The sequence below is a fragment of the Osmerus eperlanus genome, chromosome 14 (genome assembly GCF_963692335.1).
Source record: "Osmerus eperlanus chromosome 14, fOsmEpe2.1, whole genome shotgun sequence".
Taxonomy (NCBI): Eukaryota; Metazoa; Chordata; class Actinopteri; order Osmeriformes; family Osmeridae; genus Osmerus; species Osmerus eperlanus.
This window is the reverse complement of record NC_085031.1, coordinates 10,900,115-10,921,933: the sequence shown is the minus strand read 5'-3', so window position 1 is coordinate 10,921,933 and position 21,819 is coordinate 10,900,115. Positions and strand designations below refer to the sequence as shown.

Genomic DNA, 21,819 nt, shown 5'->3' with positions numbered 1-21,819 from the left:
AGCCTCTGCTTCATAATAGTGTGTTTGCTCGCTATGTATGGCCCTATCCAGTTGCCGTACTAGTAAATGTATCAAAGAGTAGTGGACATTTTTGTGAAATCCAGAGTGGGGTTTCTCTTCGTACGTTTTAGGTATGCTTGGCTGATATCAAACAACATTGAAAGAAATTGATATTATAAGTCCAAGTTGAAGTGGCAGACATAAACCGCTTGGCTCACAGCATTGGCTACATAGCAGGCATCTTGTACGTTTTCAGGTTAGCTAGTTTGCTAAATAGCTATATGTAGTATTCCAAGTTGTTTACTATAAGTGCTCAATTTGAAGTCATTATTTAATAATTATTATGTTATATGTTGCTATGGGATCTGTATTTGTTGCAGTGGGAAAATGCCTACTAGTTGGCTCATAAGCAAAGAAGGAGTTCACAAACCCCTTGAACTACCTCACCTTCAGACCGTGGTCTTGGGTCGGGGTCCAGAGACTACAATAAAGGACAAAAAGTGTTCGAGAGAGCAAGGTATGCCACCCCACTACATTTCAGTTCAGGTACTCTGAAATGGAGTCAGATGTTCATATTCACGTTCTCACACTCTTTCTTTCAGTTGAACTAAAAGCAGATTGCAACAAAGGATACGTCAGTGTAAAACAGGTCAGAATCCTTGAGACAGTGTAGCCAAAATACAGTTATCAGTAGCCTAGTTTCCTCAAAACTGAATCATAAACATCCCTAACCTGTCTGTCTTTTCATACTGATAGTTGGGGGTAAATCCCAGCAGTGTGGACTCGGTGGTGATCGGTCGAGGCAACCAGGTGAAACTAAAGCCAGGACAACAGCTCCACATGGTCAATCAGACATACGCTTACGTTGTCCAGTTTAAAGAGGATCCTAGAACTGTGCTCGCATCCAAGGATAGCGGTGGAACCAAGAGGCCCCAAGAGCCTAGCTCAGAGAAGGGTGAACTGCACAGGGACGCCCCAAAGTGTAAAGTATCAAGAGAATCAGAGAAGAAGCCCTGTCCGAACGACGACCCAGTCAAGATGCCTCCCACCAAGAATGCACCCCACGCTACTGAAAAAGTGGTAATTGTTTTTGTTCGTTGTGTGTGTGTTTAAAAGTTTTCATACTTTTCTAAGCTGCTTATTCTTTAGACCTAGATAGATAAATAGTCTACTCTGAACAGTTACATTTTCAAACATGTTTAGAATACTGTATGTTAAGCCACATACTCATATTTTAGTAGGTAAATCCCTAAGGTCAGTGATGAAGGTCTTCTAATAATAATTGCAGGAGTCTTCAGGCCATTGGAGCCAAGGACTAAAAGCCTCAATGCAAGATCCTACAATGCAGGTGTGTAATGTAGCTAAGGAGTTTCACAATTAGCCAGAGAAATAAGCATAAGCTACAACGAAACACATACTGACACTTCAGAGGGATTTGGACATCTCTAAATGACATTTTCTAATGGCAGGTTTACAAAGATGAAAGAATAGTTGTCATAAAGGACAAGTACCCTAAAGCTCGCTACCACTGGCTGGTGCTTCCCTGGGAGTCCATCCCCAACCTCAAGGCCTTGAACAGGGACCACTGTGATCTACTAAAGCACATGCAAAAGGTTGCTGACGGGATTGTGGGTCAGTGTCCGGATGCCAGTCTGCTACGCTTCCGTTTGGGCTACCATGCCATTCCCAGTATGAGGTAAGAGAAACTTTCAAACTAAATTGAATGAGTGAATTGCAAAAAAAATCTTTAATGCCACATCTTTTTCTCTACTTACAAATAGTCACCATCATTACTGCATAATGTTTTGTTTAATAACCTTTTGGAGTTCACAGACCTTATTTCAAGTTGAAGTCATTATTAGGATTTATGCTTGAGTCTAGAATTAGTAGAGAATTAGTGTTTGGTGAATTGTATGGTTAGTAAAACACTTCTATTATTTTACAGCCATGTCCACCTCCATGTGATCAGCCAGGATTTTGACTCCCCTTCTTTAAAAAACAAGAAACACTGGAATTCTTTCACAACTGACTATTTTATTGAGTCTCAAGGTGAGAATGCAAAAAAACATGAATTTAACATTCCTACTCTTACTACTAATTGTTGCATTGAAAACTGTGTTTGCTTTATTCACAGAGGTTATTGTGATGCTAGAAAAGGCTGGGAAGGTGACAATCAAAGAAGGAATTAATGATTTACTGAAACTACCTATCCGATGTCACGTCTGTCAGAAGGAGCTCTCCACTATACCACAGCTGAAGGAGCACCTCAAATCTCATCTACCCAAATAAAGAGATTACCTTTTATAGGCCATTCAATATTATGAGTCACTCATGTCAGAAATGAGCCATAACATAATTTCAATATCAGTATTGGTAATATATAACCTACATTATGTAAAAAGTTTCTGCAAACTATGTTGACAATTAAGATTTACATGTTTTTGAATTCTGGTCTGTCATTTTCTATAATTTTTTTGTCACATAAAAAAAAAAGGTGCAATTTAGCTAAGGATCAGCACAAGACTGAGTAAGCTACCTTAAGTCTTATTTCCTCAAAGCAACAAACCATGACCAAACCATGTGAAACGGACAGGGGTCTGAGTACTGGACATGATATAGTTGTGGAATGTTGAGATATATGCAGTCATAATAGATTCAGTTATGACAACCAATCTTTTTTGTTTTTCAGTTGAAAAACAATTTATTGGAAATAAATCTCTACAGTTCAGGCGAGTTCTTCTGTGTGAAATGCAGAAATAAAAAGACAATGACTGACAGTGATGTAGAAGATATTTTCCTAGACCCTGTTACCCCTACTGCAGGCCCTGCAAAGTTTGCTAAATTAGTGAAGTTGAGGGGTAAAATAAAAAAAACCTTGGAAAAATCAACTACCCAACTCTCATCTGTTGAACCGTCAGCATCAAAGAAAAACACCGATGCTTTTCAAAACCTGCCAGTGAAGTGCACCAAATCAGTCATTTTGGATTTGGGAACCTGGTCACTCAAAGCTGGATTTGCAGGCGATCCCAGACCCTGTTGTGAAGTGCCGAGCTTGTTTGAAAGGGAACCCAGACGCCGTGTCTATAAAATGGGATTTGTTGGCAAAGGAACTGCGGAAGAACCAAAGGTTAACCCACTCCATAAGGGTGTCGTGACAGACTGGGATGCACTGGAGAAGCTTCTCAGACATATATTTGACACTGAACTCCATGTTCCCATTGAAGAACATGCTATCTTACTGTCTGACCCGCCACTGAGTCCAACCAGCAACCGGGAAAGATTTGCCGAATTCATGTTTGAGACATTAAGCACTCCTGCGATGCACATTGCTCAGCAGTCGGTGCTTTCTGTGTACTCGTATGGAAAGACCACTGGTTTGGTAGTGGACTGTGGCCACGGTTCCTCACACGTCGTCCCGGTTTATAACGGTTACCAGCTTCCCGGTGAGACCGGCCGAGTGGATTACGGCGGGCAGAGCCTGAACACGTATCTGACCAGCCTGTTCCAGAACACAAGACAAACCGTATCGGGCAGCTGTGGGTTTAATGACAAGCTCTTGGATGACATCAAGAGGAAGTCCTGCTACGTTCCCGTGGACACCAACACAGACAGGAGCCCAGGTCAAGTTGAGTACAGCCTACCTGACGGGACCACCCTCACTCTGGATGAGGAGAAGTACCTGTGCCCCGAGGCCTTGTTCCAGCCCAGCCTACTGGGGTCAGTAGAGCCAGGCTTACCAACATTGATCATGAACAGTGTCAACAGGTGTGACATCCAGTTAAAGAGTGACATACTCCAGAACATTCTGGTGTGTGGAGGGTCTACAATGTTCAGAGGGTTTCCTGAAAGACTGCAGTGGGAAATGGATCACTTGGTGCCTATGAGCTCTGCCACCGTGGTGGCTGTTCCAGAGAGACAGAATGCAGTGTGGCTTGGAGGCTCCATCCTGGCTTCACTTGACTCATTTCAGTCTCTTTGGGTGCAGAGGCAAGACTACGAAGAGAGGGGTGCTTTTGTCATCTACCAGAAGTGTTTCTAAATTGCATTAAAATACACTTACAACATATATTTTTACAAATGTAGTCATTTTGTGTAGTGATGCATTCTATTTGAATTTGCAACTGAAATGCATTATTTCTATTTGTCTAGCAGGAACCTAATGACTTCAGGACTTGTGAAACTGTTACACCTACAAAACAAAACACTCAAAATACTCTAACCTTTTCTGAAACAGGGGTAATACTTAGGGTGGCCACAGTGGGGTGCAAAGAGTGAATTTCAGACGGATGGAGTTGGAAGGTAATAAAGCAGACCACTACATTTATTCATAGAGTTTAGTTGCATAAAGTAATTCAAGGCATACAATTACTGGTTTAAAATAAAATAATTATTTATCTTGCAATCACGCCTTAATGCCTATGAATGTATACAGTATATATTTTGTATCTGTTAACCAATAACGTAGGCTACACTACACATCTTACTGTATGGTACATTTACCTGGCTATAGCTAGCATGAAGTGAAAGAGTTTTGTTGTAACTGAACAAAAGAAACACTAAGTGTGATGCCAATGTCAGGGTATCGTAGAACATACAGATATATAACTGTCTTTTAAAATATAATACAATGCCCTTTTTAATAATAAGACCCATAGAAAGCCAATTTTATACAGATAATAATTCATGTGTTTTAGAAGAAATTCTTATCAAAATCATTTCTGGAATGTGGTGGTGGATCATGTTGATCACACTAACATTGTACATTATAGATACATTAAATCCTTATTTTAAAGTTGGAATCCCTTTTTGATTATCTTATGTGAACAACTCTAGACAAAAACTTACAAAAAACAATCACCTGGCATCATCATTTACTAAAAATGGTTTCAAACGTGGAAGATATGTGTTAATGAGAGTTTGCCAAAATACTGTTTAACTAATGAGTTCCAGTGCAAAATGGATACAATTATAAGTCAAAATGTTGTACGGTTTTCCTGAATTCATCGCTCTTCTAACCCTTGCGTCAAAATCAGAAGGGAGTGAGGCATTCTTTTTCAAGATCATGAATTTATCATTACTAAATGATTTTGCTATAGGATGCTAAAGGATTTCACACTTGTTTTGCAGTACATTCCAGTACCAGAGCATGCCATCGATCCAAATGAGCTTGTTGTGTCTGTCAGAGAGAAAAATAAGGTTATGAATATCAAGCTAAAATTGCTAGGTTCACATAACTTGCCTATCCTACCTTTAAATGTAAATTATAATATCAACTCTGTTAGACTATTGATAAGATCCCTTGAATTCAATGCCCAACTATAAAAAGGATTGGGGCCCTGTGCAAGCACTAAAATCTACTGTATAATCATATTCATAACCATTAATGTTTACAGCAATTATAGGGCTACGTCACGTCAAAAACATCGGCAGCAAACCAGGAAGGATGGACATATTGATGTTTGTCAATGATCAAATTAAAGGGTTCAGAATTTAAAAAGACTTTTCTGAACCGTCCAAGGACGCAGAGCCTGGAGATGTAATCATTTTACGTAATGACAGAATACTAAGGGCGCCTACCTATCATGCTGGAGTTTGTTGTGCTGATGGAGAGGTCATACACTTGTCAGGTAACCCACAATCATATTTTATCATGGCAATTAATATGTTTACTGTCATTTGCAGTTAATAGAGCTCAATGAAAATGTGTCTACTTTACAAATAATGTATTGCTAAATAAAAAGGTTTCCAAATATCTTTACGCTAATATATGTTTCTGTAATTTTACAGTCTGATGGTTGTAGAAAACATCACATCTTTACTCTCATTTTCAGATAGCAGTGGAGGTGTGATGAAATCAAAACCTGGAAATGTTTGTAGGCAAAATATTAATGGGTTTACACAAGGAAAACCATACAGGCTTTTGCAGAAAGAAGATCCCCTCCCTGCTTCATTTGAAACCAAAGTCAAGCAAGCAATGAATTCAGACCAATGTCATGATAAAACAAAACACAATTGCATTGACTTTTCTCTTGATCTGATTGAATTCAAGTCGAAGGTCATTGTTATCATGTAATTATTCAAAAGAGATCAAACCAACAAATGTCGATATTGAACTGAATAATAATTCAACAATAATGGAAATATTTATATATTGTTATAGTAAATAACCTGCATTTTTAGTTTGAAGAGCCAGAAAATGATTGTGATTGCCTCTGGGTGTTTTGTCCAAGAATTTGTTAGAATTTGACCAATTCAAGTTCTGCAAAACTTCAAGGATCAACACCTGAAGATCATAAGGAGGGTTTTCCTTCTCACCAGACAGTATGTATAATCGTGTGGTTTTTACATTCAGTTATGACAAAGCTAATATTAATACAGATCTACAAATTTGATGTAAATCTATGGACGTCAATTAACCTGACATCGTTCTGTTGTGAAAAGCAGCACCCATCACCAATCAAGGACAACTCTGAAGGATGTACTGAGGACAGGGTGAGAGAACAAGAGGGTTCAATATGTGCACAATATTTGTATTATTGCGACACCTTGTGGTCAAATTTGATACCAATGACTTCTAATGCAATGAAAGCAAAGCTGGAACTAGTATATCAACCCTTGCAATCACCATACGTATACATACATGTATGAATCACACACTAAATTGCATTGGCTCAATATGCATCTGTTTGTATCTCCATAGATCCCTCTTGTATCCCCACCTCCACAGAATGTTGGAGAACCTCCACAGGACTATGAATCCATTAAGCAGGTACAGTTGGATTTGTGGTTTGAGATGGTTGCTTGTGTGAATTTTTAAGGATATATACACTACATATAAAATGAAAACATCACCAACAAATAATGTCTTTCTTATTGTTCATGTAATGATAGAAACTGTAATGGATCACCACCACTAAGCATGGATGAGGAAGAAGGAAGATTTAATCAAATCAAAGTTGATCTGTATAGTCCTTTTTATTTAATGCTTCACAGACGCTTGACCTAAAATCTTAATTACAGCCCAATAAAACTTGCTTACATATTTTTCTTTTTATTGCAGTAATGTGTGTTCTAACATGCCAGTAAAACATCACAAATTAAAGCTAATTATGAGGAATGTCTTTCAGAAGGCTCTGAAGGTGCTCATGCACTTACCCCAAGTGGAAATGTTTTATGTATAAGAAGAAATTAGAAAACTAGCTAACACAGCCTCATAGTGGCTGTAGTATGTATGTGGGTTTTGTAAAGTGACAACATGTGTGGGTGTCCTCTGGATTGATAAACGGAATAATCAAAATAAACACATAATTAATATGCTAATAAATACAATTTACAACGACTTATGAACACTTTTGCTTATTTCCCCCTTAACAATTAGCCATTTACCATTAACTGTTTTTTAGGTGTTGTTATCTGAAAATTAAATAAACACCTGAAGAAATAACATTGTCCTATGTACTGTACATTACCCTTGCACATGGGTTCATATAGTGTTTGTGTGTAAAGTAAATTAGGTTTATACATGTGTACTGGCAGTTTGGTAATCCAAAACTCTGGGCTCAACTATTTAAAAATAACCTCACATATCCTGTAGCTTCAGAGCTCACATAGGGAAGAGTTTTTAAGACATGGAGACAACTAAGACCTTTGAGAAGCCTGAATGAAGCAAAACAAACTATCAAGTAAGTCTTATTTGATAATAGAAATTAACATTAATGTTGTGTCAAAACCTGTTATGTTAATGTTTGAGGTTCACTATTGTAACCTACACTTTGTGCTCCACTCTACAGTGTTGAGAAGCCATATTATATATAGTGTTGAGAAGCCAGACTGTCATTAAATACAGAGCGTGTGTTGAGTTTTTATTTGTTTGAAATACATGATAACTGTCTCATATCAGTCAGCTGAAAAACGTTTAAAACATTGAGTTATGTCAGCTACCCAGGTTTACATAACAAACTACTGAGTCCTCACTGGGCAAAACCACCATCCTGGGATAATTGAACAGGATGGCCTTACCCAAGAAAGACGGGGACACCTCGCAAATGGACCCCAGCAAGCAGAGCTCAGAGCCACCCACTGCCACTCTATGCGGCTACCTGCACAAACTAAGCGGCCCCCTCAAGGTGTGGCGATCTCTGTGGTTCACGTACGAGGAGGAGCAATGCATTCTGGTCTACTACAGGACTGCCCAGGATGCCAACCCTTTGGGCTGCATCGACCTCTCCAACGCCATCCTGGGCGACCTGCCACACGCTGAAGATGGGACCTTCTTCATCCAGACTCCTGAGCGTACCTTCACACTCAAGGTACTGTGAGGACGGTTCATCTCAGTGTTCTGGCTGAAAAATGGAAATGGACCGTTTATTGCAGAGGGAAATCTCAAGTGTTTTGGCTTTACGTGGAACGGCAGTTGTTTACAGAGGTCACTTTTTGAGTCTAAATTTGTGACACCACTGCCACTTTGTATTCAATCTGTTCAAACAGTGACCAAACCTCATACTCTGCCAATTTCCTAGATGGGATATTCTGTGCTGTTACTGTAGGCTATGTTGGTCAAGCCATGTAATACACAGTTTTGGGAAGCAGAGAGTGAAGTTCTAGGCTGGTAGAGCTCAGGCGGTGAGGGGAATTGCCTCTGAAGTCGTCTAGGGTGTCAGTAGGTCACAGCTGTCAAAGCTTGTAGAGACATGGAAAGGAGGGGTGAACTCACACACTCCAACTGACCTGACCAGAAATCCATAATTAACTGACCCAAGTTTAACAATCCTACGGCCTGCCGGCAGGCCCTGGAATGCTATGAGGTTAAAACAAATTGGCTTGCAGCTGCCCCTGAGTGTTACAGGAATTGGAACAGGATTTTACAGCTCCTCACATTCAACTTTTGATTGTTGTCAGAAAACAAATGCTCAGTAAAAGCTAAATGCTGGTGTTGTGTGTTTCAGGCAGTGAATAGTGAAGCTATGATATACTGGCTGAAGCAGCTTCAGCTGAAGAGGTGGCACTTTGGGAATACTGGGTCTGTCAAGCAGGGGACAGGAAAGACTAGCGGTCACCATGCCTTGCGACGCTACGCCACTCTGAGTGACGTCCCTCTCAGACATCCTCCCATAGGGAGTCAGTCAGTACACACACACACTCATGCACACACACGTGCCACACACACACACACACACACACACACACACACACACACACACACACACACACACACACACACACACACACACACACACACATGCTGGCACAAGTACACACAGTCAGAGTAAGACCTTTTGCTTAAAGCTAAAGAATAATATGGCCAGTTATAGTGTCCTCCTTCTTTGCGTTGCTGATTTCGCTGTACACTCTGTCTATTTTCAGTCAAGGGAACTTCCGTCGAAGCAGATCCTCCCAGGAGCTCAGCCAGGTCCTCAACTGGGAAGAACTTTGTGACCCTGTTCTATCACTCAAAGACCTCCAAGCTTCTCCACTTCACAAATCCTGTAGGTATACTATCTGTCTGGTTGGTTAACCTTAAACAAATGGCATACCCCTAACTACTTCTTGTATCATACCACATTTCTAGAACATTCACCATTGTGGTTTTAGTGACCATTATTCTAGAACGTTTAACATTGCGGTGTCAAAAAACAATATTCTAGAACATTTACCAGTGCTTGTCCAATGTTTACTGGTCATATTTGTCATACAGTACCAAAAATGTATGGCAGCCCTTCTGAACCACTGCCTATCCAAGCAGTCCACGCTGTGCAGGGAGTGGAGGTACCAACAACACAGTCAAGTTCTCCAATCAACAAAGGCGCCACTCAGTCAGCTTTTGAAAAGACTACAATACCCCAACAAGAAGTTGCTGCAGATACTTCACGCCTCCAGCAGGAAGTGCTTAGTCTGGCAGGCGAGGTCAAAGCCCAGAAGGTAAGGACTGGAATAATAAAACTGAGATGTTCCTTCAATTCGATTGGACGTTGGCAATATAAAGAACACGTCCACCACCTAAACTCAATCCTAATGTCCTTTACTTAGGAACTAGTCACCCTTTTACAGAAGGCTTTAAAGGTGGCCAAACATGAGAAACAGCTTGACACCACGGAGGCAGCAGGTGATGCAGAGACAACACAGCAATGGGCTCCAGACGAGTATCACGCTGTTCATCCCTACGACCGACAGGGTGTGCCAATGCCTCACTACAGCGCAGAGACTCAGGAGCACCTGCGCTTGCTGGTGGAGAGGAACTGGGCTGAGAGAGAGACGGTTGTTCGTTTGTCCCAAGAGGTGGCGGCCTGTCTGGCTGACCCCAACGGAAGAGGCCCTCTCCACGGCTGGTCTGTCACTGAGACCAACGAGCAACTGAGACAGGAGAATAGGAAACTGAAGGTATGATGGATGTGCCTCAGCAAGAGTTAAAACTAGGGAAGCGCAGTGTTCAAAACCATCAGTCAGAAAGGAGTTTTAGTTTGAACCACCTAACACACGTGTGGCCAAACATTCCCCAGTAATAATTAAATGAGTGGAAGTATAGTCTTCCAAACTAATAACCGGAAGGGAGTTTTGATTTATATATATTTTTTACCATCATAATACAATTAGGTTGTACCGGTACTTTAGATATGAAACAATGTTCTGTGAATGTGGACACTGCATCATGGCTTGTTTTCCCTCCAGGATGACATAGAGGCCTACAAGATACAGAACACTTATCTGAACTCAGAAGTCTACCAGCTTACCAAAGTATGGAGGCAGAGTGCAGAACAGGAGAAAAGCCTGACGATAAAGGTGGGGGACTCATTGGGAACTATTAATATTATAATGTAGGCTATATTTTGTTATATTCCTTACTATTCTCTTGTATCAGTTTGATTAAATTCCTCAGCACATATAAAGGTGAATCTAAATGTTTGTGTACCCGGAAAACTCAAATGTTGTCCTGTTTGTGTGGCAGTGTGCTCATCTAGAGACCAAGGTGTTCAGAATGGAGAGCAGGTTCCTGGTGGTGCTCCTCAAGCTGCAGGAGGGCCGAAGTCTGGAGAGACATCGCGAGGCTATCACTACCCTGGTCACTGATGCACTACGGGAAAACGGACGGGACGTTCTGGAACTAAGCCCGTCCAGGTGTGTGTGCTGGACTGTTGTGCCAATTCCCCATATTTCATGCTTTGTTTATATTAAGCTGATATGTGTGTTTGTGTGAAGAGAGTATGATGAGTATGGTTTCAGAATCACCCCTGAAATCCAGGTGGAAGATCTAAAGCTGCTGGCCAAGCTGCAGGCCCTGGGTGTCCGCACCCACAACTCCCCGTCACAACCCCAGCAAGCAGAGGAAGAGGAGGGGTGTGAAGAGCCTCTTATGGGGCGCTGGGCTCAGCACTTTGACGGGCGTCGTTCCGGAGGCCTGGTTGCCTCTCCTAAATTGAAGGGTTTGCTTCGGAAGGGCGTCCCTCGCGGATACCGGCGCCGGGTTTGGCGGTGGGTGGTTTGGACTCGTACACGGTCCCTGAGGGAACGCCACCCACAACGCTATCACCAGCTGTGTCTGAGGAGCCGGGCTGCCATGCACCCAGCATCACGTCAGATCCGACTGGACCTTGAGGTCACTCTGAGGGGGAACCGCCACTTCTCGTCCCCTGCCAAGCCTGCCCTCCAGCAGCTCCACAGGATCCTGATGGCATTTTCCTGGCACAACCCCACAGTTGGCTACTGCCAAGGCCTCAACAGGTCACTTTTCTATTTCCTCATCATAGGTTTTACCAACCATTATTAGTTCCAATGATTGAAGGAGCAAAGTGTATTTTTAAATGTAAAGTGTTTGTGGGATGAGATGATTATTCATTGTGCAAATACCAATCTCAGAAACACATTAGTTGAAGAGGAAAGTATGCTAAACACATTTGTATACATTTTCTTGGATTGGCATTTATGATGAGATAAGAGAGACTGTGCATTTTGTGGTAATGTCAAATGGCCCCTGTGCCCCCTTTGCCAGACTGGCGGCAGTAGCCCTTCTAGTCCTGCAAAATGAGGAGGATGCTTTTTGGTGTCTGGTGGCCGTGGTCGAGACCATCATGCCTCAGGACTTCTACAGCAAGACCCAAACGGCATGCCAGGTGTGTCAAATATCTCCTCTTTGATGGGACGGTTTTATTGACATGGCAAGATCACACCTCATTTATACCCATCTTCTCAAAGATGTAGTCGAGCCTATATATGCTTGTTGTCACATTCCAATCAACCTTAAAGGCACACTCAGCCATGTGTGAATTCCTCAGAAACCTGTCCTTAGTGACAACAAATGCTTCATGTGTCTCCTGCCAGGTGGATCTGCATGTTCTGAAGGATTTCTTAGCAGAGAAGATGCCAAAACTGATGGCCCATTTCCAGGGTCATGGAGTGGACATCTCCTTGGTCACCTCAGACTGGTTCCTTGCTGCATTTGTGGAAAGGCTAGCTGGGGACGTCCTGCTCAGAGTGTGGGACTCCTTCCTGTATGAAGGCACCAAGGTCCGAATGGGGTGTTGGAGATAAAAAATATTACAGCATTATTAATGAAGGTTAAAATATAAAATATGACAGAGGTGTCAAACTTGTTTCTGGATAAGAAATTGAATTAAAAACCAGCACATGATTGGGTATTTAATTGAAAGCAGTAGTTGACTGCCTGCATTAATAAATTAACATTCCCAACAGTATATTTTTCTCTTCTGTGCAGGTAATATTTCGCTATGCACTGGCTCTTTTCAAGTACAAAGAGGATGATATTCTGAAAATTTGTGACTGTGATGACATTTACCAGTACCTTCGCTTCTTCCCCAAGACCATCATAGATGGCAGGTCAGGTATCCTGAAGTTCATTATAAACATCAGTATTAGTTATCTGTAAACAGCCATTTTGTTTCACCCCATAGCATAGCCACGAGGGGCCTGGGGGGGGCTGAGCCCCCCTCATTTATATGTCCAGGCCCTCTAGATTTTGATGCTTGCAACAACAACAAAAATTAATTGTTGTTGCTGTCATTGTCAATCTGAATATAGTTTTTAATTTGAATACTAATTTAAAAAAATGAATGATTTTTTAAATTAGCAAAACATTCAGAATTTGTGGAATTCTGAATTCTCCCTTAATTCCAATTAAACAGGAAGTTGATGATGATTGCGTTCAGCGATATGAACCCATTCCCCATAAAAGTTCTGCGTCAGCGCCGGGCTCAACATCTCCAGCGGGTGCAGACTGAGCTGAGTGAGCAAGACCGGAGCCAGAAGGAGCTGCAGACTGAGCGAGTGCAGTACAAAGACAAGGAACTGGGCCTGGTGGTCAGCGAGGATGAGGGGGATGCTTAAAAAAAAGTGAATGGAGACGTAACATCCAAAGAATCTTAATTAAAATATGTTATGAGGATAATATATTAGATAAGAAATGCTACATCCCATGTACATTTGATGACATTTTTTTGTTTGAATAAATTGATTGAAAAGTAATTAGGAATCGTAAAAGAGTAATGTTGGAAATGCTGTGCAAAAATATGTTGTTGAGGTGAGCTAATGATAACCATCAATTAGTAGAAACGTAATATAATCAATTGGTGTGTGAAAAAATTTACCGTATTTATTTTTTTACATCTGCATGTGAATTACTTTAAACTTGAATAACAATGGTTACAGCAATAAATTCAATGAAACATCGATTATATTTAGTAAAAAAGAGCTCCAGTTGTGTAGTGGTATCAGGGTGCATTTTTATAGATTTGGATCCTGAATTTGTCACGAATTTCACCTTGTGTGAAGTTTCTCTCCAATGAAGAGTCCTGAGTTTACGTTTACATTTAGTCATTTTTTTGACTAAATGTAAAAGAGTTGCTTAATAACTCTCACATACAGAGCACCAGTAGTGTAGTGGTATCATACAAGATTCCCATTCTTGTGATCTGGGTTCAATTCCTGGCTGGTGCATCTTTATATATTTGGATCCTGAATTTGTCACAAGGTTCACGTTGTGTGAAGTTTCTGTGATCTGGGTTTGATTCCCAGCTGTTGCATCTTTATATATTTGGATCCTGAATTTGTGAGGAATTTCACCTTGTGTGAAGTTTCTCTCCAATGAAGAGTCCTGAGCTGCTTAATGATTTCCCCATACAGTGCAGCAGTAGTGTAGTGGTATCATACAAGATTCCCATTCTTGTGATCTGGGGTCGATTCCCGGCTGGTGCATCTTTATATATTTGGATCCCGAATTTGTCACAAATTTCTCGTTGTGTGAAATTTCTCTCCAATGAAGACTCCTCAGCTGCTGAATGATATCCACATACAGAGCACCAGTAGTGTAGTGGTATCATACAAGATTCCCATTCTTGTGATCTGGGTTCGATTCCCGGCTGGTGCATCTTTATATATTTGGATCCTGAATTTGTCACAAATTTCACCTTGTGTGAAGTTTCTCTCCAAAGAAGAGTCCTGAGTTGCTTATTAACTTTCACACACAGAGCACCAGTAGTGTAGTGGTATCATCCAAGATTCCCATTCTTGTGATCTGGGTTCGATTCCCGGCTGGTGCATATTTATATATTTCGATCCTGAATTTGTCACAAGTTTGACGTTGTGTGAAGTTTCTCTCCAATGAAAAGTCCTGAGCTGCTGAATGATTTCCACATACAAAGCACCAGTAGTGTAGTGGTATCATACAAGATTCCCATTCTTGTGATCTGGGTTCGATTCCCGGCTGGTGCATCTTTATATATTTGGATCCCGAATTTGTCACAAATTTCTCGTTGTGTGAAGTTTCTCTCCAATGAAGAGTCCTCAGCTGCTGAATGATATCCACATACAGAGCACCAGTAGTGTAGTGGTATCATACAAGATTCCCATTCTTGTGATCCGGGTTCGATTCCCGGCTGGTGCATCTTTATATATTTGGATCCTGAATTTGCCCCGATTTTCACCTTGTGTGAAGTTTCTCTCCAATGAAAAGTCCTGAGCTGCTGAATGATTTCCACATACAGAGCAGAAGTAGTGTAGAGGTATCATACAAGATTCCCATTCTTGTTATCTGGGTTCGATTCCCGACTGGTGCATCTTTATATATTTGGATCCCGAATTTGTCACAAATTTCTCGTTGTGTGAAGTTTCTCTCCAATGAAGAGTCCTCAGCTGCTGAATGATATCCACATACAGAGCACCAGTAGTGTAGTGGTATCATACAAGATTCCCATTCTTGTGATCTGGGTTCGATTCCCGGCTGGTGCATCTTTATATATTTGGATCCCGAATTTGTCACAAATTTCTTGTTGTGTGAAATTTCTCTCCAATGAAGACTCCTCAGATGCTGAATGATATCCACATACAGAGCACCAGTAGTGTAGTGGTATCATACAAGATTCCCATTCTTGTGATCCGGGTTCGATTCCTGGCTGGTGCATCTTTATATATTTGGATCCTGAATTTGTCACGAATTTCACCTTGTGTGAAGTTTCTCTCCAATGAAGAGTCCTGATTTGCTTATTAACTCTCACATACAGAGCACCAGTAGTGTAGTGGTATCATACAAGATTCCCATTCTTGTGATCTGGGTTCGATTCCCGGCTGGTGCATATTTATATATTTCGATCCTGAATTTGTCACAAGTTTGACGTTGTGTGAAGTTTCTCTCCAATGAAAAGTCCTGAGCTGCTGATTGATTTCCACATACAAAGCACCAGTAGTGTAGTGGTATCATACAAGATTCCCATTCTTGTGATCTGGGTTCGATTCCCGGCTGGTGCATCTTTATATATTTGGATCCCGAATTTGTCACAAATTTCTCGTTGTGTGAAGTTTCTCTCCAATGAAGAGTCCTGAGTTGCTTATTAACTCTCACATACAGAGCACCAGTAGTGTAGTGGTATCATACAAGATTCCCATTCTTGTGATCTGGGTTCGATTCCCGGCTGGTGCATATTTATATATTTCGATCCTGAATTTGTCACAAGTTTGACGTTGTGTGAAGTTTCTCTCCAATGAAAAGTCCTGAGCTGCTGAATGATTTCAACATACAAAGCACCAGTAGTGTAGTGGTATCATACAAGATTCCCATTCTTGTGATCTGGGTTCGATTCCCGGCTGGTGCATCTTTATATATTTGGATCCCGAATTTGTCACAAATTTCTCGTTGTGTGAAGTTTCTCTCCAATAAAGAGTCCTCAGCTGCTGAATGATATCCACATACAGAGCACCAGTAGTGTAGTGGTATCATACAAGATTCCCATTCTTGTGATCTGGGTTTGATTCTCGGCTGGTGCATCTTTATATATTTGGATCCCGAATTTGTCACAAATTTCTTGTTGTGTGAAATTTCTCTCCAATGAAGACTCCTCAGCTGCTGAATGATATCCACATACAGAGCACCAGTAGTGTAGTGGTATCATACAAGATTCCCATTCTTGTGATCCGGGTTCGATTCCCGGCTGGTGCATCTTTATATATTTGTCACGAATTTCACCTTGTGTGAAGTTTCTCTCCAATGAAGAGTCCTGATTTGCTTATTAACTCTCACATACAGAGCACCAGTAGTGTAGTGGTATCATACAAGATTCCCATTCTTGTGATCTGGGTTCGATTCCCGGCTGGTGCATATTTATATATTTCGATCCTGAATTTGTCACAAGTTTGACGTTGTGTGGAGTTTCTCTCCAATGAAAAGTCCTGAGCTGCTGATTGATTTCCACATACAAAGCACCAGTAGTGTAGTGGTATCATACAAGATTCCCATTCTTGTGATCTGGGTTCGATTCCCGGCTGGTGCATCTTCATATATTTGGATCCCGAATTTGTCACAAATTTCTCGTTGTGTGAAGTTTCTCTCCAATGAAGAGTCCTCAGCTGCTGAATGATATTCACATACAGAGCACCAGTAGTGTAGTGGTATCATACAAGATTCCCATTCTTGTTATCCGGGTTCGATTCCCGGCTGGTGCATCTTTATATATTTGGATCCTGAATTTGTCACGAATTTCACCTTGTGTGAAGTTTCTCTCCAATGAAGAGTCCTGAGTTGCTTATTAACTCTCACATACAGAGCACCAGTAGTGTAGTGGTATCATACAAGATTCCCATTCTTGTGATCTGGGTTTGATTCCCGGCTGGTGCATCTTTATATATTTGGATCCCGAATTTGTCACAAATTTCTCGTTGTGTGAAATTTCTCTCCCATAAAGACTCCTCAGCTGCTGAATGATATCCATATACAGAGCACCAGTAGTGTAGTGGTATCATACAAGATTCCCATTCTTGTGATCCGGGTTCGATTCCCGGCTGGTGCATCTTTATATATTTGGATCCTGAATTTGTCACGAATTTCACCTTTTGTGAAGTTTCTCTCCAAAGAAGAGTCCTGAGTTGCTTATTAACTTTCACACACAGAGCACCAGTAGTGTAGTGGTATCATCCAAGATTCCCATTCTTGTGATCTGGGTTCGATTCCCGGCTGGTGCATATTTATATATTTCGATCCTGAATTTGTCACAAGTTTGACGTTGTGTGAAGTTTCTCTCCAATGAAAAGTCCTGAGCTGCTGAATGATTTCCACATACAATGCACCAGTAGTGTAGTGGTATCATACAAGATTCCCATTCTTGTGATCTGGGTTCGATTCCCGGCTGGTGCATCTTTATATATTTGGATCCCGAATTTGTCACAAATTTCTCGTTGTGTGAAGTTTCTCTCCAATGAAGAGTCCTCAGCTGCTGAATGATATCCACATACAGAGCACCAGTAGTGTAGTGGTATCATACAAGATTCCCATTCTTGTGATCTGGGTTCGATTCCCGGCTGGTGCATATTTATATATTTCGATCCTGAATTTGTCACAAGTTTGACGTTGTGTGGAGTTTCTCTCCAATGAAAAGTCCTGAGCTGCTGATTGATTTCCACATACAAAGCACCAGTAGTGTAGTGGTATCATACAAGATTCCCATTCTTGTGATCTGGGTTCGATTCCCGGCTGGTGCATCTTCATATATTTGGATCCCGAATTTGTCACAAATTTCTCGTTGTGTGAAGTTTCTCTCCAATGAAGAGTCCTCAGCTGCTGAATGATATTCACATACAGAGCACCAGTAGTGTAGTGGTATCATACAAGATTCCCATTCTTGTTATCCGGGTTCGATTCCCGGCTGGTGCATCTTTATATATTTGGATCCTGAATTTGTCACGAATTTCACCTTGTGTGAAGTTTCTCTCCAATGAAGAGTCCTGAGTTGCTTATTAACTCTCACATACAGAGCACCAGTAGTGTAGTGGTATCATACAAGATTCCCATTCTTGTGATCCGGGTTTGATTCCCGGCTGGTGCATCTTTATATATTTGGATCCCGAATTTGTCACAAATTTCTCGTTGTGTGAAATTTCTCTCCCATAAAGACTCCTCAGCTGCTGAATGATATCCATATACAGAGCACCAGTAGTGTAGTGGTATCATACAAGATTCCCATTCTTGTGATCCGGGTTCGATTCCCGGCTGGTGCATCTTTATATATTTGGATCCTGAATTTGTCACGAATTTCACCTTTTGTGAAGTTTCTCTCCAAAGAAGAGTCCTGAGTTGCTTATTAACTTTCACACACAGAGCACCAGTAGTGTAGTGGTATCATCCAAGATTCCCATTCTTGTGATCTGGGTTCGATTCCCGGCTGGTGCATATTTATATATTTCGATCCTGAATTTGTCACAAGTTTGACGTTGTGTGAAGTTTCTCTCCAATGAAAAGTCCTGAGCTGCTGAATGATTTCCACATACAATGCACCAGTAGTGTAGTGGTATCATACAAGATTCCCATTCTTGTGATCTGGGTTCGATTCCCGGCTGGTGCATCTTTATATATTTGGATCCCGAATTTGTCACAAATTTCTCGTTGTGTGAAGTTTCTCTCCAATGAAGAGTCCTCAGCTGCTGAATGATATCCACATACAGAGCACCAGTAGTGTAGTGGTATCATACAAGATTCCCATTCTTGTGATCCGGGTTCGATTCCCGGCTGGTGCATCTTTATATATTTCGATCCTGAATTTGTCACAAGTTTGACGTTGTGTGGAGTTTCTCTCCAATGAAAAGTCCTGAGCTGCTGATTGATTTCCACATACAAAGCACCAGTAGTGTAGTGGTATCATACAAGATTCCCATTCTTGTGATCTGGGTTCGATTCCCGGCTGGTGCATCTTTATATATTTGGATCCCGAATTTGTCACAAATTTCTCGTTGTGTGAAGTTTCTCTCCAATGAAGAGTCCTCAGCTGCTGAATGATATTCACATACAGAGCACCAGTAGTGTAGTGGTATCATACAAGATTCCCATTCTTGTTATCCGGGTTCGATTCCCGGCTGGTGCATCTTTATATATTTGGATCCTGAATTTGTCACGAATTTCACCTTGTGTGAAGTTTCTCTCCAATGAAGAGTCCTGAGTTGCTTATTAACTCTCACATACAGAGCACCAGTAGTGTAGTGGTATCATACAAGATTCCCATTCTTGTGATCTGGGTTTGATTCCCGGCTGGTGCATCTTTATATATTTGGATCCCGAATTTGTCACAAATTTCTCGTTGTGTGAAATTTCTCTCCCATAAAGACTCCTCAGCTGCTGAATGATATCCATATACAGAGCACCAGTAGTGTAGTGGTATCATACAAGATTCCCATTCTTGTGATCCGGGTTCGATTCCCGGCTGGTGCATCTTTATATATTTGGATCCTGAATTTGTCACGAATTTCACCTTTTGTGAAGTTTCTCTCCAAAGAAGAGTCCTGAGTTGCTTATTAACTTTCACACACAGAGCACCAGTAGTGTAGTGGTATCATCCAAGATTCCCATTCTTGTGATCTGGGTTCGATTCCCGGCTGGTGCATATTTATATATTTCGATCCTGAATTTGTCACAAGTTTGACGTTGTGTGAAGTTTCTCTCCAATGAAAAGTCCTGAGCTGCTGAATGATTTCCACATACAAAGCACCAGTAGTGTAGTGGTATCATACAAGATTCCCATTCTTGTGATCTGGGTTCGATTCCCGGCTGGTGCATCTTTATATATTTGGATCCCGAATTTGTCACAAATTTCTCGTTGTGTGAAGTTTCTCTCCAATGAAGAGTCCTCAGCTGCTGAATGATATCCACATACAGAGCACCAGTAGTGTAGTGGTATCATACAAGATTCCCATTCTTGTGATCTGGGTTCGATTCCCGGCTGGTGCATATTTATATATTTCGATCCTGAATTTGTCACAAGTTTGACGTTGTGTGGAGTTTCTCTCCAATGAAAAGTCCTGAGCTGCTGATTGATTTCCACATACAAAGCACCAGTAGTGTAGTGGTATCATACAAGATTCCCATTCTTGTGATCTGGGTTCGATTCCCGGCTGGTGCATCTTCATATATTTGGATCCCGAATTTGTCACAAATTTCTCGTTGTGTGAAGTTTCTCTCCAATGAAGAGTCCTCAGCTGCTGAATGATATTCACATACAGAGCACCAGTAGTGTAGTGGTATCATACAAGATTCCCATTCTTGTTATCCGGGTTCGATTCCCGGCTGGTGCATCTTTATATATTTGGATCCTGAATTTGTCACGAATTTCACCTTGTGTGAAGTTTCTCTCCAATGAAGAGTCCTGAGTTGCTTATTAACTCTCACATACAGAGCACCAGTAGTGTAGTGGTATCATACAAGATTCCCATTCTTGTGATCCGGGTTTGATTCCCGGCTGGTGCATCTTTATATATTTGGATCCCGAATTTGTCACAAATTTCTCGTTGTGTGAAATTTCTCTCCCATAAAGACTCCTCAGCTGCTGAATGATATCCATATACAGAGCACCAGTAGTGTAGTGGTATCATACAAGATTCCCATTCTTGTGATCCGGGTTCGATTCCCGGCTGGTGCATCTTTATATATTTGGATCCTGAATTTGTCACGAATTTCACCTTTTGTGAAGTTTCTCTCCAAAGAAGAGTCCTGAGTTGCTTATTAACTTTCACACACAGAGCACCAGTAGTGTAGTGGTATCATCCAAGATTCCCATTCTTGTGATCTGGGTTCGATTCCCGGCTGGTGCATATTTATATATTTCGATCCTGAATTTGTCACAAGTTTGACGTTGTGTGAAGTTTCTCTCCAATGAAAAGTCCTGAGCTGCTGAATGATTTCCACATACAAAGCACCAGTAGTGTAGTGGTATCGTACAAGATTCCCATTCTTGTGATCTGGGTTCGATCCCCGGCTGGTGCATCTTTATATATTTGGATCCCGAATTTGTCACAAATTTCTCGTTGTGTGAAGTTTCTCTCCAATGAAGAGTCCTCAGCTGCTGAATGATATCCACATACAGAGCACCAGTAGTGTAGTGGTATCATACAAGATTCCCATTCTTGTGATCCGGGTTCGATTCCCGGCTGGTGCATCTTTATATATTTCGATCCTGAATTTGTCACAAGTTTGACGTTGTGTGGAGTTTCTCTCCAATGAAAAGTCCTGAGCTGCTGATTGATTTCCACATACAAAGCACCAGTAGTGTAGTGGTATCATACAAGATTCCCATTCTTGTGATCTGGGTTCGATTCCCGGCTGGTGCATCTTTATATATTTGGATCCCGAATTTGTCACAAATTTCTCGTTGTGTGAAGTTTCTCTCCAATGAAGAGTCCTCAGCTGCTGAATGATATTCACATACAGAGCACCAGTAGTGTAGTGGTATCATACAAGATTCCCATTCTTGTTATCCGGGTTCGATTCCCGGCTGGTGCATCTTTATATATTTGGATCCTGAATTTGTCACGAATTTCACCTTGTGTGAAGTTTCTCTCCAA

At 41.3% G+C, this 21,819-nt stretch overlaps 3 protein-coding genes, 1 long non-coding RNA gene and 44 other non-coding genes across 54 annotated transcripts; all 48 read left to right on the top strand.

Annotated features, from left to right (window-relative positions):
- The first annotated feature begins 12 nt into the window (after positions 1-12).
- Positions 13-2,777, top strand: aptx (aprataxin). 3 transcript variants are annotated; one of them, XM_062477560.1, is made up of 9 exons: positions 13-131; positions 381-517; positions 603-649; positions 757-810; positions 910-1,080; positions 1,289-1,348; positions 1,470-1,696; positions 1,946-2,049; positions 2,135-2,777. In XM_062477560.1, the coding sequence occupies exons 1-9, from the start codon at positions 67-69 to the stop codon at positions 2,287-2,289; spliced, it is 1,020 nt and encodes a 339-aa protein (XP_062333544.1). In that variant the 5' UTR covers positions 13-66; the 3' UTR covers positions 2,290-2,777. The 3 variants fall into 3 exon arrangements, with proteins under 3 accessions (XP_062333544.1, XP_062333542.1, XP_062333543.1); XM_062477558.1 differs by having other exon boundaries at positions 757-1,080; XM_062477559.1 differs by having other exon boundaries at positions 36-256; positions 757-1,080.
- Positions 2,768-4,503, top strand: LOC134033415 (actin-3-like). The gene has a single exon (XM_062477555.1). The coding sequence runs from the start codon at positions 2,768-2,770 to the stop codon at positions 4,037-4,039; it is 1,272 nt and encodes a 423-aa protein (XP_062333539.1). The 3' UTR covers positions 4,040-4,503.
- A 900-nt stretch (positions 4,504-5,403) lies between these two features.
- On the top strand, positions 5,404-7,339 carry LOC134033738 (uncharacterized). The gene is made up of 6 exons (XR_009932156.1): positions 5,404-5,627; positions 5,832-6,055; positions 6,241-6,321; positions 6,442-6,492; positions 6,701-6,769; positions 6,892-7,339. It is a non-coding gene; the product is annotated as an uncharacterized LOC134033738 (long non-coding RNA).
- Positions 7,340-7,608: 269 nt separating this feature from the next.
- On the top strand, positions 7,609-13,471 carry LOC134034272 (TBC1 domain family member 2A-like). Of its 5 annotated transcripts, none has more exons than XM_062478690.1 (13): positions 7,609-7,682; positions 7,938-8,309; positions 8,946-9,121; positions 9,364-9,485; positions 9,695-9,918; positions 10,048-10,377; positions 10,666-10,776; positions 10,943-11,112; positions 11,218-11,715; positions 11,984-12,104; positions 12,313-12,498; positions 12,707-12,828; positions 13,134-13,471. In XM_062478690.1, exons 2-13 carry the CDS (start codon positions 8,010-8,012, stop codon positions 13,333-13,335), a joined length of 2,562 nt encoding a protein of 853 aa, XP_062334674.1. In that variant the 5' UTR covers positions 7,609-7,682; positions 7,938-8,009; the 3' UTR covers positions 13,336-13,471. The 5 variants fall into 5 exon arrangements, with proteins under 5 accessions (XP_062334674.1, XP_062334671.1, XP_062334675.1 ...); XM_062478687.1 differs by having other exon boundaries at positions 10,027-10,377; XM_062478688.1 differs by having other exon boundaries at positions 7,624-7,682; positions 8,009-8,309; positions 10,027-10,377.
- Positions 13,472-13,873: 402 nt separating this feature from the next.
- trnag-ccc (transfer RNA glycine (anticodon CCC)) lies at positions 13,874-13,944 on the top strand. The gene has a single exon. It is a non-coding gene; the product is annotated as a tRNA-Gly (tRNA).
- Positions 13,945-14,303: 359 nt separating this feature from the next.
- trnag-ccc (transfer RNA glycine (anticodon CCC)) lies at positions 14,304-14,374 on the top strand. Its single transcript has one exon. It is a non-coding gene; the product is annotated as a tRNA-Gly (tRNA).
- A 101-nt stretch (positions 14,375-14,475) lies between these two features.
- On the top strand, positions 14,476-14,546 carry trnag-ccc (transfer RNA glycine (anticodon CCC)). Its single transcript has one exon. It is a non-coding gene; the product is annotated as a tRNA-Gly (tRNA).
- A 101-nt stretch (positions 14,547-14,647) lies between these two features.
- On the top strand, positions 14,648-14,718 carry trnag-ccc (transfer RNA glycine (anticodon CCC)). The gene has a single exon. It is a non-coding gene; the product is annotated as a tRNA-Gly (tRNA).
- Positions 14,719-14,819: 101 nt separating this feature from the next.
- On the top strand, positions 14,820-14,890 carry trnag-ccc (transfer RNA glycine (anticodon CCC)). Its single transcript has one exon. It is a non-coding gene; the product is annotated as a tRNA-Gly (tRNA).
- A 273-nt stretch (positions 14,891-15,163) lies between these two features.
- On the top strand, positions 15,164-15,234 carry trnag-ccc (transfer RNA glycine (anticodon CCC)). The gene has a single exon. It is a non-coding gene; the product is annotated as a tRNA-Gly (tRNA).
- Positions 15,235-15,335: 101 nt separating this feature from the next.
- On the top strand, positions 15,336-15,406 carry trnag-ccc (transfer RNA glycine (anticodon CCC)). The gene has a single exon. It is a non-coding gene; the product is annotated as a tRNA-Gly (tRNA).
- Positions 15,407-15,507: 101 nt separating this feature from the next.
- trnag-ccc (transfer RNA glycine (anticodon CCC)) lies at positions 15,508-15,578 on the top strand. The gene has a single exon. It is a non-coding gene; the product is annotated as a tRNA-Gly (tRNA).
- A 101-nt stretch (positions 15,579-15,679) lies between these two features.
- Positions 15,680-15,750, top strand: trnag-ccc (transfer RNA glycine (anticodon CCC)). The gene has a single exon. It is a non-coding gene; the product is annotated as a tRNA-Gly (tRNA).
- A 101-nt stretch (positions 15,751-15,851) lies between these two features.
- On the top strand, positions 15,852-15,922 carry trnag-ccc (transfer RNA glycine (anticodon CCC)). Its single transcript has one exon. It is a non-coding gene; the product is annotated as a tRNA-Gly (tRNA).
- A 101-nt stretch (positions 15,923-16,023) lies between these two features.
- trnag-ccc (transfer RNA glycine (anticodon CCC)) lies at positions 16,024-16,094 on the top strand. The gene has a single exon. It is a non-coding gene; the product is annotated as a tRNA-Gly (tRNA).
- Positions 16,095-16,195: 101 nt separating this feature from the next.
- On the top strand, positions 16,196-16,266 carry trnag-ccc (transfer RNA glycine (anticodon CCC)). Its single transcript has one exon. It is a non-coding gene; the product is annotated as a tRNA-Gly (tRNA).
- A 101-nt stretch (positions 16,267-16,367) lies between these two features.
- On the top strand, positions 16,368-16,438 carry trnag-ccc (transfer RNA glycine (anticodon CCC)). Its single transcript has one exon. It is a non-coding gene; the product is annotated as a tRNA-Gly (tRNA).
- An 88-nt stretch (positions 16,439-16,526) lies between these two features.
- On the top strand, positions 16,527-16,597 carry trnag-ccc (transfer RNA glycine (anticodon CCC)). The gene has a single exon. It is a non-coding gene; the product is annotated as a tRNA-Gly (tRNA).
- A 101-nt stretch (positions 16,598-16,698) lies between these two features.
- On the top strand, positions 16,699-16,769 carry trnag-ccc (transfer RNA glycine (anticodon CCC)). The gene has a single exon. It is a non-coding gene; the product is annotated as a tRNA-Gly (tRNA).
- A 101-nt stretch (positions 16,770-16,870) lies between these two features.
- trnag-ccc (transfer RNA glycine (anticodon CCC)) lies at positions 16,871-16,941 on the top strand. The gene has a single exon. It is a non-coding gene; the product is annotated as a tRNA-Gly (tRNA).
- A 101-nt stretch (positions 16,942-17,042) lies between these two features.
- On the top strand, positions 17,043-17,113 carry trnag-ccc (transfer RNA glycine (anticodon CCC)). The gene has a single exon. It is a non-coding gene; the product is annotated as a tRNA-Gly (tRNA).
- A 101-nt stretch (positions 17,114-17,214) lies between these two features.
- trnag-ccc (transfer RNA glycine (anticodon CCC)) lies at positions 17,215-17,285 on the top strand. The gene has a single exon. It is a non-coding gene; the product is annotated as a tRNA-Gly (tRNA).
- Positions 17,286-17,386: 101 nt separating this feature from the next.
- Positions 17,387-17,457, top strand: trnag-ccc (transfer RNA glycine (anticodon CCC)). The gene has a single exon. It is a non-coding gene; the product is annotated as a tRNA-Gly (tRNA).
- Positions 17,458-17,558: 101 nt separating this feature from the next.
- On the top strand, positions 17,559-17,629 carry trnag-ccc (transfer RNA glycine (anticodon CCC)). Its single transcript has one exon. It is a non-coding gene; the product is annotated as a tRNA-Gly (tRNA).
- A 101-nt stretch (positions 17,630-17,730) lies between these two features.
- Positions 17,731-17,801, top strand: trnag-ccc (transfer RNA glycine (anticodon CCC)). Its single transcript has one exon. It is a non-coding gene; the product is annotated as a tRNA-Gly (tRNA).
- Positions 17,802-17,902: 101 nt separating this feature from the next.
- Positions 17,903-17,973, top strand: trnag-ccc (transfer RNA glycine (anticodon CCC)). The gene has a single exon. It is a non-coding gene; the product is annotated as a tRNA-Gly (tRNA).
- A 101-nt stretch (positions 17,974-18,074) lies between these two features.
- Positions 18,075-18,145, top strand: trnag-ccc (transfer RNA glycine (anticodon CCC)). Its single transcript has one exon. It is a non-coding gene; the product is annotated as a tRNA-Gly (tRNA).
- A 101-nt stretch (positions 18,146-18,246) lies between these two features.
- trnag-ccc (transfer RNA glycine (anticodon CCC)) lies at positions 18,247-18,317 on the top strand. The gene has a single exon. It is a non-coding gene; the product is annotated as a tRNA-Gly (tRNA).
- A 101-nt stretch (positions 18,318-18,418) lies between these two features.
- trnag-ccc (transfer RNA glycine (anticodon CCC)) lies at positions 18,419-18,489 on the top strand. The gene has a single exon. It is a non-coding gene; the product is annotated as a tRNA-Gly (tRNA).
- A 101-nt stretch (positions 18,490-18,590) lies between these two features.
- On the top strand, positions 18,591-18,661 carry trnag-ccc (transfer RNA glycine (anticodon CCC)). Its single transcript has one exon. It is a non-coding gene; the product is annotated as a tRNA-Gly (tRNA).
- Positions 18,662-18,762: 101 nt separating this feature from the next.
- trnag-ccc (transfer RNA glycine (anticodon CCC)) lies at positions 18,763-18,833 on the top strand. Its single transcript has one exon. It is a non-coding gene; the product is annotated as a tRNA-Gly (tRNA).
- Positions 18,834-18,934: 101 nt separating this feature from the next.
- On the top strand, positions 18,935-19,005 carry trnag-ccc (transfer RNA glycine (anticodon CCC)). The gene has a single exon. It is a non-coding gene; the product is annotated as a tRNA-Gly (tRNA).
- A 101-nt stretch (positions 19,006-19,106) lies between these two features.
- trnag-ccc (transfer RNA glycine (anticodon CCC)) lies at positions 19,107-19,177 on the top strand. The gene has a single exon. It is a non-coding gene; the product is annotated as a tRNA-Gly (tRNA).
- A 101-nt stretch (positions 19,178-19,278) lies between these two features.
- Positions 19,279-19,349, top strand: trnag-ccc (transfer RNA glycine (anticodon CCC)). Its single transcript has one exon. It is a non-coding gene; the product is annotated as a tRNA-Gly (tRNA).
- Positions 19,350-19,450: 101 nt separating this feature from the next.
- On the top strand, positions 19,451-19,521 carry trnag-ccc (transfer RNA glycine (anticodon CCC)). Its single transcript has one exon. It is a non-coding gene; the product is annotated as a tRNA-Gly (tRNA).
- A 101-nt stretch (positions 19,522-19,622) lies between these two features.
- Positions 19,623-19,693, top strand: trnag-ccc (transfer RNA glycine (anticodon CCC)). The gene has a single exon. It is a non-coding gene; the product is annotated as a tRNA-Gly (tRNA).
- A 101-nt stretch (positions 19,694-19,794) lies between these two features.
- Positions 19,795-19,865, top strand: trnag-ccc (transfer RNA glycine (anticodon CCC)). The gene has a single exon. It is a non-coding gene; the product is annotated as a tRNA-Gly (tRNA).
- Positions 19,866-19,966: 101 nt separating this feature from the next.
- trnag-ccc (transfer RNA glycine (anticodon CCC)) lies at positions 19,967-20,037 on the top strand. The gene has a single exon. It is a non-coding gene; the product is annotated as a tRNA-Gly (tRNA).
- Positions 20,038-20,138: 101 nt separating this feature from the next.
- Positions 20,139-20,209, top strand: trnag-ccc (transfer RNA glycine (anticodon CCC)). The gene has a single exon. It is a non-coding gene; the product is annotated as a tRNA-Gly (tRNA).
- Positions 20,210-20,310: 101 nt separating this feature from the next.
- trnag-ccc (transfer RNA glycine (anticodon CCC)) lies at positions 20,311-20,381 on the top strand. The gene has a single exon. It is a non-coding gene; the product is annotated as a tRNA-Gly (tRNA).
- Positions 20,382-20,482: 101 nt separating this feature from the next.
- On the top strand, positions 20,483-20,553 carry trnag-ccc (transfer RNA glycine (anticodon CCC)). The gene has a single exon. It is a non-coding gene; the product is annotated as a tRNA-Gly (tRNA).
- A 101-nt stretch (positions 20,554-20,654) lies between these two features.
- Positions 20,655-20,725, top strand: trnag-ccc (transfer RNA glycine (anticodon CCC)). Its single transcript has one exon. It is a non-coding gene; the product is annotated as a tRNA-Gly (tRNA).
- Positions 20,726-20,826: 101 nt separating this feature from the next.
- trnag-ccc (transfer RNA glycine (anticodon CCC)) lies at positions 20,827-20,897 on the top strand. Its single transcript has one exon. It is a non-coding gene; the product is annotated as a tRNA-Gly (tRNA).
- Positions 20,898-20,998: 101 nt separating this feature from the next.
- trnag-ccc (transfer RNA glycine (anticodon CCC)) lies at positions 20,999-21,069 on the top strand. The gene has a single exon. It is a non-coding gene; the product is annotated as a tRNA-Gly (tRNA).
- A 101-nt stretch (positions 21,070-21,170) lies between these two features.
- On the top strand, positions 21,171-21,241 carry trnag-ccc (transfer RNA glycine (anticodon CCC)). The gene has a single exon. It is a non-coding gene; the product is annotated as a tRNA-Gly (tRNA).
- Positions 21,242-21,342: 101 nt separating this feature from the next.
- On the top strand, positions 21,343-21,413 carry trnag-ccc (transfer RNA glycine (anticodon CCC)). Its single transcript has one exon. It is a non-coding gene; the product is annotated as a tRNA-Gly (tRNA).
- A 101-nt stretch (positions 21,414-21,514) lies between these two features.
- trnag-ccc (transfer RNA glycine (anticodon CCC)) lies at positions 21,515-21,585 on the top strand. Its single transcript has one exon. It is a non-coding gene; the product is annotated as a tRNA-Gly (tRNA).
- Positions 21,586-21,686: 101 nt separating this feature from the next.
- Positions 21,687-21,757, top strand: trnag-ccc (transfer RNA glycine (anticodon CCC)). The gene has a single exon. It is a non-coding gene; the product is annotated as a tRNA-Gly (tRNA).
- Positions 21,758-21,819: the final 62 nt, after the last annotated feature.

Bases quoted from the DNA above. Each gene is read 5' to 3' on its own strand.
- aptx (XM_062477558.1), top strand. From the start codon at position 67: ATGTATCAAAGAGTAGTGGACATTTTTGTGAAATCCAGAGTGGGGTTT. The intron at 1,697-1,945 runs GTAAGAGAAACT...ATTATTTTACAG, and splicing joins CATGCCATTCCCAGTATGAG to CCATGTCCACCTCCATGTGA. The intron at 2,050-2,134 runs GTGAGAATGCAA...CTTTATTCACAG, and splicing joins CTATTTTATTGAGTCTCAAG to AGGTTATTGTGATGCTAGAA.
- LOC134033415 (XM_062477555.1), top strand. From the start codon at position 2,768: ATGACTGACAGTGATGTAGAAGATATTTTCCTAGACCCTGTTACCCCT.
- LOC134034272 (XM_062478692.1), top strand. From the start codon at position 8,010: ATGGCCTTACCCAAGAAAGACGGGGACACCTCGCAAATGGACCCCAGC. The intron at 9,122-9,363 runs GTCAGTACACAC...GTCTATTTTCAG, and splicing joins CATCCTCCCATAGGGAGTCA to TCAAGGGAACTTCCGTCGAA. The intron at 11,113-11,193 runs GTGTGTGTGCTG...GTTTGTGTGAAG, and splicing joins CTGGAACTAAGCCCGTCCAG to AGAGTATGATGAGTATGGTT.